This window comes from Sorex fumeus, unplaced genomic scaffold (genome assembly GCF_029834395.1).
Source record: "Sorex fumeus unplaced genomic scaffold, SorFum_2.1 ptg000130l, whole genome shotgun sequence".
NCBI classification, from domain to species: Eukaryota; Metazoa; Chordata; class Mammalia; order Eulipotyphla; family Soricidae; genus Sorex; species Sorex fumeus.
This window is the reverse complement of record NW_026606187.1, coordinates 2,987,305-3,002,616: the sequence shown is the minus strand read 5'-3', so window position 1 is coordinate 3,002,616 and position 15,312 is coordinate 2,987,305. Positions and strand designations below refer to the sequence as shown.

General features: G+C 49.2%; 1 protein-coding gene across 1 annotated transcript in view; it reads left to right on the top strand.

Annotated features, from left to right (window-relative positions):
- Positions 1 to 4,877: 4,877 nt before the first annotated feature.
- HS3ST4 (heparan sulfate-glucosamine 3-sulfotransferase 4) overlaps positions 4,878 to 15,312 on the top strand; it is a 481,972-nt gene continuing 471,537 nt past the window's right edge. The window contains exon 1 of the mRNA XM_056138775.1: positions 4,878 to 5,620. Within this exon, the coding sequence (XP_055994750.1) occupies positions 4,878 to 5,620 (743 nt within the window). The remainder of the gene's footprint in view (positions 5,621 to 15,312) is intronic.

The following is a 15,312-nucleotide window of genomic DNA, read 5'->3' as shown; positions in this document are numbered from 1 at the left end:
TATACAATTGCAGTATAAAACACTAAGGAAATATTTCCATTGGTTGTTTATATACTCTTTTAGGAGCAGGACTTCGTACCTTTTCACTAGACCCATCACCAAAATACCAGCACCCTTTCCTGCTTGATTTTCTGCTCAGTTCTCTTTGATGATCTCAAGTTTGCAATCAGAATCCAAGGGATTGCTTTTGATTTAGCTACATTTTTCCCTTGCTTTTTTTTATATCCCACATATGGATAAGAGTATATACTTATTTTTCTCTTTCTGATTATTTTACTTATAATAACTCCCTCTAATTCCCATTCATGGTGTTGTAAATGTAAAGATTTCATCTTTTCTTATAGCTGAGTAGTATTGTGTTTATATCCATCACTGTCTTTAACCATTGTGTATATATGTTGCGTTATCCTTACGCTGATATGCTGATATCTGTTGTTGGACATTGAGTTGTTTCCACAGCTTGGCTGTTGTAAGTAGTACTGCAATCAACAGAGGAGTGTAGATATCATTTCAAATTAGCGCTTTTATGTTCTGTGGATAGATATTTAAGAATATCTAAGGAGGAGCTGGGTTGATAGTAAGATCTGCTTTTTAAAATTTGACAAGTCTCCATACTATTTTTCCAGTTGCTGGACTAGTTAGTATTTTCACCAATAGAGCACAAGGGTTCTCAAGGATAAGATTTTAATAGAAAAAGAAGCAGGGCACAGCATGAGCTAATATTTAGATCCAAATAATGATTGTGAGTCACCACTTATCAGGCGGAGAGCCAGATACTTTCACATACACTATCTAAGTCCATCTAATTCCTATTAAAAATAAATTGAGATCATCATTTATCTATTCAGAAAGGGGAGCTCAAGGAGGTGAAATCACCTGTCCAAAGTCAGTTATTTAGCAATGGGTAGCTCTGGCTAACCCTTATGATTTGATCAGAGAAGGAACAGAGCATGCGTGTGCCTGCATTTGGATAGTGTATACTGTTTGGTTCCGCAGGCATGCGAGACACAGGGAAGGTGGAAGGGCCCTTAAGTGCAAAGGTGGAGAAGAGGTCAGAATTTATTAATGAAGCTGAGAGAGAAGGAATTTGGGGTCAGAGAGGGCACTGGTAGAAGCAGGCATTAGAAATATTGATTTGTCATAGGTGTTACCTAGGATGGATAGAAATGAAACAGGCTGAAGTCCTGGAGACCACTTGCAGGAATCTCGTTAGAACTCAGACGGGCCTGAGTGAGCAAAGCTGTTCGTAGGGGAAGAGAGCAATACAATCTCTAGTTGTCAGACATTCTGGGGGTTGTTGAGTGAAGATAGTTCATAGCTCCTTCTTTTCATCAGAGGGTTCTTCAGCCTGATTCACAGAAAAAGCCTCAATCAGGAGAGTTGGGGAAAGTAAGGTGACTGCTTACGTGAGTTATCTACAAAATGGATTTTTTTTCCCTCTGGGGGCGGGAGTATGAGCCCGCTTTAAGCCATCTCCCTGGGCTTCTGTGGTGGGCTGTAGAGCTACCATTTGGGGGAGTCTTATAGCACAGCGAGTAGGGTATTTGCCTTGCATGTGGCCAACCCGCATTCAATTCTTCCATATCTCTCAGAGAGACCAGCAAGCTACTGAGAGTATCTCGCCCACATGGCGGAGCCTGGCAAGCTCCCCATGGCGTATTCAATATGGCAAAAACAGTGACAACAAGTCTCACAATGGAAACATCACTGGTGCCCACTTGAGCAAATGGATGAACAAAGGGAGGACAGTACTATAGTGCTGTGGGTGGGGGGTGGGAGGAGGGTGAGGAAATCACCTTTTCCTCATAGGTCCTGGGATCTTACACCAATGGGATCTTATACCAAGAATGGGATTCCATTCTTTCAAGGGTATCTGGTTGAAGTGTATCTTGGGACCAGAGAAATAGTGCAGAGGTTAAGGCATTTGCCTTGCACATGGGTAAACTAGGTTTGATCCCCTGAGCCCCACCAAGGAGTGATCTGTGAGCAGAGAACCAGGAGGAATCCCTGAGCAACTAAGTAAAAAACAAAACCCAAATTATTATTTGGGACAAGAGGGAGAAGAGACATTGGGAAGTTTCTTTACTAGCTGTGCCCTAAAGCCTAACCTCAGAACCCTAACACAAATGTGTGTATGTTTGTGTGTGTGTGTGTGTGTGTGTGTGTGTGGTGGAGACAATGTTGTGGTGGATACTATAAAAATTGGAGGATCTTTCAGCAGAAATATTTTGGGGGAAAGCCCTTTTGGGGGAAGAGTTCTCCATCTTTAAATGTTGCTTAGAGTTTACATTTCTTTTTTTTTCTTTTTTGGGTCACACCCAGCGATGCACAGGGGTTACTCCTGGCTCTGCACTCAGGAATTACTCCTTGCGGTGATGGGGGGGGGGGAGAATCATATGGGATGCTGGGAATCGAACCCCTGGTGGCAGGTGATTGGGGGGGGAAATCATATGGGATGCTGGGAATCGAACCCTGGGTGGCAGCGTGCAAGGCCAACGCCTTAACCGGCTGTGCTGTGGATCCAGCCCCGAGTTTGCATTCCTTGGTATTTGCGTTTGCCACATCTCCGTCTTCATTTGCCCCTTCTGAATTAGATTTTGTCATCATTCTATCAAATCCTTTCAAAATGTGACAGCACATTTTAATACTGGCTACGGACCAGCCCTATTTGATTTGCTGAGGCTGATCTGGAAAGGGTAGGGCTCAGGGCAGGAGCATGCTGGTCAAGCGGTACTTGGCATCTCTGGGCCTTGGCAGGGAGGTGGGCCTGGCCTTGCTGGCATTTGTTGAGGCCCGGGACTCCCCCTCCCAATGTAGCCCCTCTAGAAGCAGCTTGGGAGCTGAAAAAGACAGGGTGCCTGTGTTTCTCAGCATCAGTTGGCCCATCCCGGTTCTGTTACCCAACACAGTTGTGCGGTGTGTGAAAAAGCATCCCTAGTTACACGGAATGATTTACAGGACACCAGACTCTGCATTTCAGAGGTCTCCAGTGTACCATAAAAAATATATTATAAAGGAATAATCTTTATCTGAACTAAAGCCGCAGTGAAGGAAGCTCGTGTCCAGCTGAGAGCAGCAGTGAGCTTTTGTTAACTCAGGGAAAAGTCCGTGTTCTTCATCTTATTTGATTAACGTTTCCCTTCCTCGTTGGCACTCCGTAGCTAGTTAATATTTAGACATTGCATACATTTCCTTTCAACTATTGTTCCTATTACGCGATCAAACAAAACCTGAAGTGCCAACAGCATCAGCCCAAGAGGTGGAAGAAGACCCTTCAGGTACCTCGCTGCGGCTGGCAGGGTGTGGGGAGGGGCGGGGGGCTGCCAGGTTGCAGGGCTAGCTGGAGTCAGCCTTAACACTCCGAACAGACCGAGTGACATGCGGAAAGGCCAGTCGCTGTCCTCAAGTAGGAGATTTCCGGGTTTCAGGTGATGATTCTGTTCCCTCTTCCTCTTCCTCCCACCCTCCACTCCAAGCTCCATTTCCCTTCCTCCCCAGCAAAAGGCAACAGGAAGCAGACTCTAGAATCTTCCCAAGTCTCCTGATGTTGGCTAGTACCTTCCCCCTCCGATCCTCCCAACCCCCACTTCCCAAGGCGGAGAAGTAGACCGCTCTCGGCAAATAAAAATTTGAAAAAATGTTTTAATTCAGTGAAACAATGCACAGACACCCAGCTTCTTGTCCCTGTTTATTAGGGGGCTTGGAGACACAGTTCAGTTCTGGGAAAACCCTCAGAGCCAGTGCCAGCACGTGGCTGGCGAAGGTGTGTGCCCGTTGGTGGATACGACTGTCCCGGAGCAGAATCACAGACCGCAGGCGGCGGGACCGGCGTAGGGGCAGGGAGACCCGGGGTGCGGGGCTTTGCACGAAACTCCACCCAGGGAGCACTTCCAGCAACGATGGGGGGTAGCTGAAAGTTGGCATGGAGCAGCTGCTGAGAGAGAAGAAATCACGCTGGGGCGGGAGGCAGGTGGCTAGCCAAGGTGAGAGAAGGGCAGGGCAGGGCTGGGTCGAGCCGGCCGGCGTCCCAGGGCAAAGGGACCAGTGAGGGCCACGGTCTTGGGGTCCCCTCCTGTGCCTGGTGCGCGGAGCCGGGGGCCAGCTGGGGCTCGAAGTCGTCCGGAAAGTCTTAGGAAAGAGGCGGAGAAGCGGGCGACGCGGGCTCCGGGGAGAGGGGAGGCGCGCGGGGCTGGGCGGGGAGCCCCTCCCGGGCGTGCGTGTGCAATGTGGAGCCGCGGGTGCGTGTGCACGTGTGTCTGCGCGTGGGTGCGCGCGCGCGTGTGTGTGTGTGTGCGTGCGTGTGTGCATGCGCGCGCGCGTGTGCTTGGGCGGGGGGCACGGTCTCCGCCTCGCGGGGTGCCCCAGCCCTAGCGCACGCCCCCGCTCCGCGGCCCCCTCCGCAGGCGCGCGCGAGGCGCACCCCCCTTCCGTCGGTGGCGCGGGGCGCGCGCCCGGCCCCGTCCGCCTCCCCTCGGCGCCTCGCGCTCTCCCCGCAGAAAGTTAGCAGCGGGGAAGGAACTCGGGGCTGCGCCCGCGCGCGGCGGCGGCGGCAGGGGCCGAAGCGGGGGCCGCGGCGGAGCCGGCGGAGCGGGGGCACGGCGGACGGAGCAGGTGCCGCCGGCGAGGGTGCCCCCTTGGCCCGCAGGCGGGGGCTCGCCGCGGGGGGCGGGCGGCGCGGGGAGGGGGGGCCATGCGGCCGGGCTCCCCCCCGGCGCAGCGGGACAGCGGCCGGCACCGAGGGCGCGGCGGCGTCGCTTCATGCAGCCGGGGCGGCTGGGCAGCGGCGGCGGCGGCGGCGGCGGGGGCGGCGGCTGAAACCATGTCCGGGCAGCGCCGGGGGCTGCCGCCGCCGCCGCCGCCGCGAGCCGGGAGCCGCGATGGCCCCGTGGCCCGCAGCTCCGCCGCCGCCGCCGCCGCCGCTGCCGCCGCTGGCCGCGCCGCCGCCGCCCGGCGTCTCGGCTAAGGGGCCGCCGGCGCGCAAGCTGCTCTTCATGTGCACCTTGTCCCTGTCCGTCACCTACCTGTGCTACAGCCTCCTGGGCGGCTCGGGCTCGCTGCAGTTCCCCCTGGCGCTGCAGGAGCCGCCGGGCGCCGCCGCCGAGCCCCCGCCGAGCCCGCCGCCACCCTCGCGGCCGCCTCCCCCCGCGCGCCCGGGCGCCCCCTCGCCGCCGCCGCCGCCGGACAACGCGAGCCGGGGGGCGCCGCCCGAGCCCCCCGCAGCCCCCGAGCGGCCCGCCGGCCCGGCGAACGAGGGCTGGGGGCTGGCGAGCGGCGGCGGCGGCGGCGCCCGGGACGCTTGGCTCCGGACCCCGCTGGCGCCCGGCGCGATGGTGACGGCGCCCAGCGCGCTGCTGCTGGACAGGGACGCGCCCGAGTCCAGCACCGCCGACGAGGAGCTCGCAGGCCGGAGGGCGGCCAACGCCAGCGGCGAGCGGGGCGGCGCCGCCAGCACCCCCGACTACGGGGAGAAGAAGCTGCCCCAGGCGCTCATCATCGGGGTCAAGAAAGGCGGGACCCGCGCGCTGCTGGAAGCGATCCGCGTCCACCCGGACGTGCGGGCGGTGGGCGTTGAGCCGCACTTCTTCGACAGGAACTACGAGAAGGGGCTCGAGTGGTACAGGTAGGACCCCCGGGGGCTCGGCGGGCGGGACGGGACGCACGCCCCGCGAGGGGCAAGCCGCGGGGGACGCCGCCGCCTGCCCCGCGCATCCCCCGGCCCCGGGCGGGCGCGCGCGCGGGCGCCTCGCCAGCCGGAGCTCCTGGGAGGGCGCGGGCCGCGGTGCAGCGCGCCCGGGGTGCGGGCCGAGCGGCACCTGATTGCCCGGGAAGGGAGGCCGGCGCCCCGCTGCCCTGCCTGCTCCCGGGTCTGAGCTGGTTTCTGCAGGTGCCGGCTCCGCGCCGGGGAATCCCCACGTCCGGGTGCCCGCGGGGTGTTCCCCGGGTCTCAGCGCATCCGTGTTGAAACGTAGCGGGATCGCTGGACGGATGAACGGGGGCTTTGAGATCCCCCTCGGAAGCTCTCGGGAATCGCTCTCCCAGGCACTTGCGTAGCTGGAATCCAACTTTGGTGGTTTTCAGATTAGAGCAAAAGCGAGCAGGGAACGGTTAAACGTTTGATGCCGGCGAGTCTGGGCTTTCTAGTAAATACTAAAGGTGTTCCCCATCTCCAGAACTTTCCCTCCCCGCTGGCTGAGTGAGCACTTGGATGGCTATAACACGGAGGGTGCAGTGTCTACAGGGCAGTGGGTATCTCGGGAGTTTGGAGGACTTCTAACTGGGCGCCTCCATCCCAAGAGAGAGGGGAGTCGCCGTCTTGGGAGATGGTCCGCAGCCCTCCTTTCGCACCGCGTGTCCCCAAGAGAAGGGAGAGGAGGGTAGAAAGTTCAGTGCAGGTAAAATAAAGGCACGATTCTGTTAGCCAGCCAGTAGATCTGAGACATGAGTGGTGCAAATGCCTCACAGACAAATTTTTCACCTCTTGGCTCCCCTTTTTAAGCCTCTCTCGAAAGCAGATTTGGTTGGCTGGTCCCCCATCGGTTGCATCTGAGTAATTAATTGCATTTGTCAAACAGAAACACAGGGTTTGTCAGGTAAGGTGATGTTATCATCTTAACAGAGCCACTTGATAAAATAAGGCTTGTTTCTTGACAAGTCCTCTTCCCAGGGAAGAGAGGTGCTTTCTAAATGGAAAGTACAGACAGGTAAAGTTTTAGAAGTGACTTCACAGGTATATAAATGTATGTATTGTGATCATTTTCTTCAACTTTTAAAAATGTGCTGCGTGTTTTCGAAGCTTCAAGTACACTTCAGCATACACATTCCAGCACATTAAACTGAAGCAGCGAATGTGTCTGTTACTGTCTTGTCTGTTTCAACAGAGAGAACTAATTGCAATATTTTAGGAGGCTTCAAACAGCCCCTTCCTATCAAAACATAAAACATCAAATGCCTAATTTAACTGGAAAAATCAGTATTTATAACATCACAAGCCATGGCTTCCAGTTTGCGGTTATAATTTAAAAGGTGTTAGGATGATTAATGCAACAACAGCAAAATACAGAGTCTGATGTCTGGGAAGGTTTTAGTTGTTTAACTGTTGGTTATAGGATGGCTCTGTGCTTCTTTGTGGTGTGACATTGGCTCTTGAGGGCTGAGGGTGGCTCTCTCCAGTACTAACTTTAAAGCTGTGTATCTTGGGAGAAATGTCAGCTGCCCCTCAGCATAAAGAAGAAAGATTGGTCCAATCTTTCCAGGATGTGTATGGGTTCAGCAGCAGTTGGAAAAAGAGAAAACGTGGGGGCTTGGTTCACTCAGAAGATTTAGGATGAAGTTGAGGAATTAGTGAGGAAAGGCTTGTTGGGAAGCCCCTCTTAGTGGCTCCAGACTTTTTTGAATAAGAGGATAAGAAAGACCAGATTTGCTGCTGCCGCTTTCTGCTGTGTGTGTGTGTGTGTGTGTGTGTGTGTGTGTGTGTGTACTGAAACTGTTAAGAGTCAGCACATAAACTACCCCAGGGGTCAGTCTTACCCGTTGAAGATACTATTGCATCCCAGGTATCCTTGGCCATCGCTTATGGTATTGGGGTCCTGTTGTCAATACCCGGTAACCGGTCCTAGAACAATTAGCCTGAGACACGTGGATGGAACTGCATTCCCTTGATAGTTACTGAAGAGCATCATGCGTCGTCTCTGTGTCCTATCTGCCATCTCCAAACCTTATCCAAGGAGAATTCTTGGCAGCACTCATTTGCAGGGCTGAAAGAGCAGCTGCTCGCCACAGCCGGACCCTCAGCCCCACATGTGACTGCTGAGAAGGGTCTGGGACCCAAAGGACCTGAACTGGTGGGACTGGCCCTGGGCCATGTGTCATCTCTCCAGGGACCCCTTCTCTGAGGACCTCTGTGGGACTCACCCCCTCCCCCCAATTTACTCATATTCCTTTCAATCTCTGATGCAGGAAAAGGGGACCACATGCATACTATGCTGTAGAAGAGGAAACAGTAGTGTTGATTCAGACCAGTGACAGAAATCCTATTCTCGTATCCTTGCGCTGTCTCATTATCTTTGAAAAGCAGTGGCTTCTCTCCTTAGTGTCGCCACTTCCCTTGCCGTAGATAGATAGGTACAAGCTCATCCAAATCCTGATCCTTCACCCGATTCGAGATTCATGAAAAACGTCGGCTTTCTCGCCATTTTCTTATTTCAGTTTCTCTTTTCCACATGCACGGCTAATTCTTCAGGTCTTTATGTTGTCTGTGCTTTCAGCAAGAGGGAGAGCAGAAGTCAGGGCTGTTCCCAGCCAGCCCAGAAGCCTGGGAGGTTGATCTCCACTCTGTCGTGTCACTCCCCATAGCTTTAAAGCCAGGGTCTGCCTTCTCCTATGCTGTTGAGCTAATGTGATTTAAAAACACGCCAGAGATGAGAACATGCGCCTCAGGTGGACTAATAGGCCCGAGAGACTAATGGATTAGGGCATGTGTGTTAAAGCTACTGAGATGCTTCATTTGGTAGCTTGACATAGGGCAGTGTTTGATAAGTTTGTGGGGACTAGATTGAACCGTCTGTTCTTTTTTTCACCTAACACATCCTCCCCACCAAATATTTAAAGAGCAAAGCTACCATGGTCCATTTTTTGGTGGGTTGTGGGGGGAATGTCTCCCAAGTGGTGCTCAGTGCAGGGGTCCAAGGATGTGGTTCTGTTGGGGGCTGTGGTCTCAGGGATTATTCACTTAAAGGTCACTAGGGCCACATCTAGTGGAACTTCAGGAGCCTTTAAGGTTGTACCTAGTGATGCTCAAGGATCATATGATGCTAGGGGTCCTGTTGGCCAAATGCTCACATGTGTCCAAGTTCCTGTACTTTGGTTCCTTAGATGAACTGATAAAAGAGTTCCTCTGGCCACCTTAAGTTCATTTTAGAAACTTTGCGGCAGGTCAACTGTCCACAGCAGGACAGAGCAACTGAGATGACAGGCGTTATCTTGCTTGTCCTGGGCATCTTGGCGACTTTGCTTTAGAGGCCACTGAGCTCCAAGGTGATGGGAACTGACCCTCCATGGCTTCATGTTGTGTCCACATCTTCGCTGCCAGCAGTTTAAAACACATGTTCTTAGGCTGGGGTAAGAAAGCAGTTTGAATCATGTGTCCATTGTGCACTGCCCATGTGTCCCAGAGGAACATGGTCCAGGAATCGTTTGCACATGGGGACTGCACAGAGAATGAAGGAGGATGGTGGAAAGAGGCTGGTATGAACCGTATCTGTAATGGGGGCTGGTGCTTCAGAGATGAATCCCACCCTCTGGTTTTGTGTGAGGCTGTGTGTTGGACAAACTCTCCACTTTTACAGAGGGGTTCCCAAGGGGAAGTGAGTTGCTTCTAGTAGCTCGGCTGGTACTGACCTTCCGTCCAACTCCCATGGACTGCTTTGTTTCCATGTACCATGCTACCACACAGAGTTCTAGAAGGATCCATTCCTTCCTGCCTCCAATCATCTTTATCATAGCTGTGCAGTCAGTCGCTGTGTGGCCAGTACTTTGGTGAACAAGACAAAAGAAAATGTCTTCTCCTGGAACTGACATTTTAAAGAGAGGTTCTTCTCCTGGAACTGACATTTTAAAGAGAGGTGAGGGAGGTGGTAACAAGCAAGCCTCTTCATATTTTTCAGATATACCTACTAGAACCTTTGAATTTAGACTTGTGCCTCACACTATGTTTTCACTGGGGAGTGGGCATGGAGAATCGTCCTTGTTCGATTCTAAGTGCATGTGACTTGTGGGGCAGGTGCTGTTTCTCGTGTATCAGGAAGGGACATGAGAGTCTGTCTTTTATCCCAGGTGAGGCTGATGCTATGGAGCCCAGCTCTCACTTTAAACGGTGAGTAAGGAGACACCCATCCATATGAAGGAGAGAGAGAGAGCCAGATAGAGAGAGACAAAGAGACAGAGAGATAGCCAGACAGAGCCAGAGAGCAAGCGAGCGAGCGAGCGAGCGAGCGAGAGAGAGAGAGAGATAAGACTCCTGGAATTACAGAATGTTTGTTATATCAAAAGCATTTGTTTGTGTCTAAATAGAGCTGGGTTCAAAACCTTTAAGGCTTGCAATTTCCTAATTGCATCATCTTGTTTATTCACCTGAGAGTAATTCCTTCCTTGCAAGATTGTTGGGAGGAAGAAATGAAATAATAAAAGCAAACTTGTTTTCCAAAGGGAAGATAAGTATCCTAGAGCAAAAATCCAACAGGCTTGTCCACTGGAATTTTCTATTTCTCAAGTCATTTCGGTCTCATAAGCTTTACCTTCCATCACAGCTGGCATGATATTGACTCAAGAATCTCTCACTGGGTATTTTTTGGGGAAAAGTCTAATAATGATTGGCTTTGCAGTTCATACCAGTTTATTCCTTTAAGGGATCCCTTTAAAAGGGTCACCATGCCGTTAGGACCCAGGTGATGATATAAGGGAGTGAAAGAGAATAGATGGGGAGAAACTTGGATAACTTCTGGAAGGGGGTAGTGATTGTCTTGTTCTAGTTACATTTATGTATTTTCCATGTGCAAATGTGTTAAGGTCATCAGATCTTTTATTTAGTGGGAGAAACTGGAAACTCAGTTTTTAACGCAAAATCTTTCGATTTTAATATTGGTAATGGACTGAAATTTTAAAAAAATTTATTAGTGAAACAACATGAGGTACAGTTGTAGACTTCCAATATTTTTTTTGCTTGGCTTTCAGTTATACAATGATTAAGTACCCATCCCTCCACCAGTTCCCATTCTCTACCTCTAGTGCTCCCAGTATTTCTTTCACCCCCAACCCCCCCATCCCACCCCACCCCTGTGGCAGGGCATTCCCTTTTGTTTTCTGTCTCCTTTTGGGTGCTGTGGTTTGCAAAAGAGGCATTGAGTGGCAGTCATGTTTGGTCTATAGTCTACTTTCAGCATGCATTTCTCATCCTGGTAGGATTCTCCCAACACCCTTTATTTGGTGCTCCCTTCTCTATCTGAGCTGCCTCTTCCCCTAGCATGTGGGGCTGGCATCCAGGCCAGGGGGTGAACCTCCTGGTACTTATCAATTATTCTTGGGTGTTAGTCTCCTATTTTGTTACTTTATATTCCCCAGATGAATGCAATCTTTCTATGTCTGTCCCTCTCTTTCTGACTCATTTCACTTAGCATGATACTTTCCATGAAGTACCACTTGTATGTAAATTTCATAACTTCATCTTTTCTAACAGCTGCTTAGTACTCCATTGTGTAGATGTACCAAAGTTTCTTTAACCAGTCATCTGTTCTCAGGTACTAGGGTTTTTTTTCCAGATTTTGGCTATTGTGAATAGTGCAGCAATAAACATAGAAGTGCAGATGTCATTTCGACTGTACTTTTTTTTGCCTCTCCGGAATATATTCCCAGGAGTGGTATTGCTGGGTCAAATGGGAGCTCAATTTCTAATTTTTTGAGAATCGTTCCTACTGTTTTCCAAAAGGACTGAACCAGTCGGCCAAGATGGTGTGATGAAGTGAACAGAAACTTTTCCAAAGAAGAAATTCGAATGGCCAAAAGACACATGAGAAAATGCTCTACATCACTAATTATCAGGGAGATGCAGATCAAAACAACAATGAGATATCATCTCACACCACAGAGACTGGCCCATATCCAAAAGAACAAAAGCAACCTGTGTTGGCGTGGACACGGACTGAATTTTTTTAAAAGTGTTGGCCAACTCTGTGGGACAAGCAAAACACATTTGTGGGCTGGTCATAGCCAGTCAGCTACCATTAGTTTAAACTAATTTCAGAAACTAACTGGTTTACCCATAATATTTTGAATTATGGTTAAAATTTTTTGTTATTTTGGTTTAGATTCCTCCTTCCCCTGTACAAAATTTGTATCAACATGGAGAAAATACCTTCTGGATTTACTGCAACAGTAGCAGAGGTTCTCATGTAAACAGGAAAAAAGTCAGAAGAAAGACAATTTGTATCTAAAATTTTCTTTGGTTTTCAGAAGACTTTGCTGGAAGTTGGGGGCAGCCCTCAACTCAGTGCCCATATTTGATCCATATAGATAAATTGTGTTCATAAAGATTGGATTCTTGGTTTTCCTTTACTGTATTCTAGCCTTGTGCCAGTTTATTTGTATTTATCCATTTTTCTTTTTATGGTTGAATTCTATTTTCTCAATAGTGAGACTCTGTTGTCTTCATAGAGTCCATTCACCCACTAAGCTTCTGTATTAAGCCCGTCAGAGGGAGGACATTGATAGGCCAGAAGAAACTCCTTTTGGAGCACAATTTTGTATCTCTGCTCCAGACTCTGTTGCAGTTGCACTATGCAACCTTGGACCGATTATTGAATATGGCCAAATCTGTTCCTTCATCTGCAGTATGGGTTCCATATCACCTGTTCTAAAGAGGTATGGTGAAATGAAATGGTACTTAACATGCTGCACACACAGTTGGCAATATCGCCAATTTCTTTCTCCTCTTATTTCTACTCTTTTCTCCCATTTTACCTTTCTATGTTGCTTTTATTTTTCTTTTCTCCCTTTCCAAAAAGGAATCCTGCCTATTAGCACTGAAGACCCTAAAGAGAGGGCTGTCATGCATTTTTTATTTGAAGATAGTCTTTTATTTCAAGATTATGTCTGAATGAGGGATTGCAAATCTTGAAGCAGCTCTTAAGGAGCTCTCCAGAGAGTAATCAAAACTGGATTCCAGAATTTGGTCAGTTGTAATTTGAGTCAGGAAGGCAGAGTCCTCTGATTTCAGGAAGGGACAGCAGTCAGAATGGGCACATAGGGCATGAGTCTGGGGACCTGTGGCTTTCTGGACTTTTGACAAAAATGCCATTATGGAGTCCATGGTAAAAACTGCCCTGGCTTAGCATGGAAATATTGAGAGTCCCCATGATGTGCTTCATGTTAGTTTTTCTGCACAGCTGTAAACCTCTGAGGATGCAGCACCTTTCAAGACCCTGTAACTCTCTTGAGATTGGATTGTTTTAATTGGTGGTCTCCAGCCGTCATTCCAAAATTTACTTATTCTTACGCTAGATTTTTGCTTTAAAATTGAAGGGGAGAGAGAGAGAGAGAGAGAGAGAGAGAGAGAGAGAGAGAGAGAGAGAGAGAGAGAGAGAGAGAGAGAAGCCTGGAGACATTAGGTGATGGAAAGATGGCTAGGGCTGTATTTTAGAAAGTTTGAAAGGTTTGGGTTTTGCATAATAGATGATTTCTCTGGAACTGATTGAATCACCGCCCTGTTCAAGTAACCTCTTGATTCCATTGGTTTCTGCGGTTTAACAAGCGCCTCCATAACTGTCTTGGGAATTTCAGTCTGAAATTATAATTCACTAAGGAAGCCTTTCAGCCCATCTTGCCATTAATTAAAAGCAGGCGGTTGGTATTTATTTTTTTAACACTGACTGGTTAGGATTGCGTTTCTTTAATTTTTAAAAAGATTTTATTTAAGAATGTATGAAACTGGGTGAGGAGATAATTCAAGTGGTCAAGCACATACCTAGGATGTTGAGACGGTGGGCTTGATTTCTAGTGCTTCCTGGTCACTGAGCACTGTGTGCAGCCCTGGGATCCTTGCATGTGCTGCCACTTGTGTCTTGGGGATTCCTGAATACCTCCAAGCAATGAGCAATTATATTTGAAGGACTGTATTAGTAAAGCCAAGCATTATCACCTAGTAGTACCCCCAGGACCCTCAAATACTGCTGAGGATGGCCCCTGTTTAAAATGAGTGTGTAAAGCATTTTACAGAAGGGCAAGTTAACCTGTGAATTAGGTAGAATATGTAATTTTGTTGTTGATGTTTGGTGGCCAATCCTGGCTATATGCTCAAGACATACTCCTTGCAGTGCGCAGGGGCAATATGAGGTATTGGGGAACACAGATTAGCCATATGCATGGCAAGTGTGTTAACTCTTCTATTATCTTGCCAACCCCTATAACTTTTGTTTTGGGGCTAAACCTGGTAATGTTCAGGGGTTACCCCTGGCCTTCACTAATGAATTACTCCTGATGATGCTCAGGGATGTTGGGGATCAAACCAGGGTTGGTTGCATGCAAGGCAAGCACCATTACCAACTGTACTATCTCTCCGGCCCCAACTGACTCCAAGATTTTTGAATACCTCATTCTCTGTGGCTGCAAAAGGCCTAAGAAATCATGTGGTTGGGGCTGAAGCAGTAGCACAGCAGGTAGGGCGCTTGCCTTGCACATGGCCAACCGGGGTTCGATCCCCAGCATCCCATATGGTCCCCTGAGCACCGCCAGGAGTAATTCCTGAGGGCAAAACCAGGAGTAATCCCTGTGTGCATAGCCAGTGGTGACCCCAAAAGCCAAAAAAAATTCATATGGTCAATTGTTATGTGTGCTTCTCATTAGATGCTTGTGGCAAATTTACCTGAACTCTGTGGTTCGTGAGTAATATAACAAATATCCCAATAGCCCTTGGCAGAAAAATGCTTCCCTACTCTTTCTCTTCTGAGGTTTCAATAGTACTAACCCTGCTTTATTTATATATAAACTGTTGGGCTCTGCTAACCGGTTTGAAGGCAGAAGCAAGCAGGAAGGGGGTTGTAGAGGGTGTGAGGCGTGTCTAAGTCAGTGAGGTGTCTGCCCTCCAGCCCCAGCACAGTGGTAGGGCGTTTGCCTTGCATGCAGCTGGCCTGGCCGAACCGGGTTCGATTCCTCCGCCCCTCTCAGAGAGCCCGGCAGGCTACCGAGAGTATCTCGTCCTCACAGCAAAGCCTGGCAAGCTACCCGTGATGTATTCAATATGCCAAACACAGTAGCAACAAGTCTCATGATGGAGACGTTACTGGGCCCTCTCATGCAAATCGATGAATAACGGGAGGACCGTGACCATGACCGTGAGGTGTCTGAGTGAGTTTCTGCTTCTTGTTCTTTACTGCCAGTTGTGGCCTATTTTCTGCTTTTGTAAAGCACTTTCTGAAAAAGTGAGTACGAAAGAGTTACTATTTTTGTCTAACCCAATTTATCCATGTCAGGGAGCCCTGTCCTTTCAGGATGACATCAGGGCCAGTGTCACCGTGCACTTACTACTTTAGTTATTTGTTCATTTATTTATTAATTCATTAAACATGTATTGACTATCAACTATCTTCTCAGGTCAAGCATGAGCCAATGATAGTTAAAGATTAGCGAGCTCATAGAGTGAAGAAAAGAAGTAAATGATTTTATTACAAGGTAATAGAAGTCTTGACACTCTGGGATTTATTTCAGAAATGGAGGGATGGTTTGATCTTAGGGACATCATCATGTTATTTAATAATTTAGTATTCT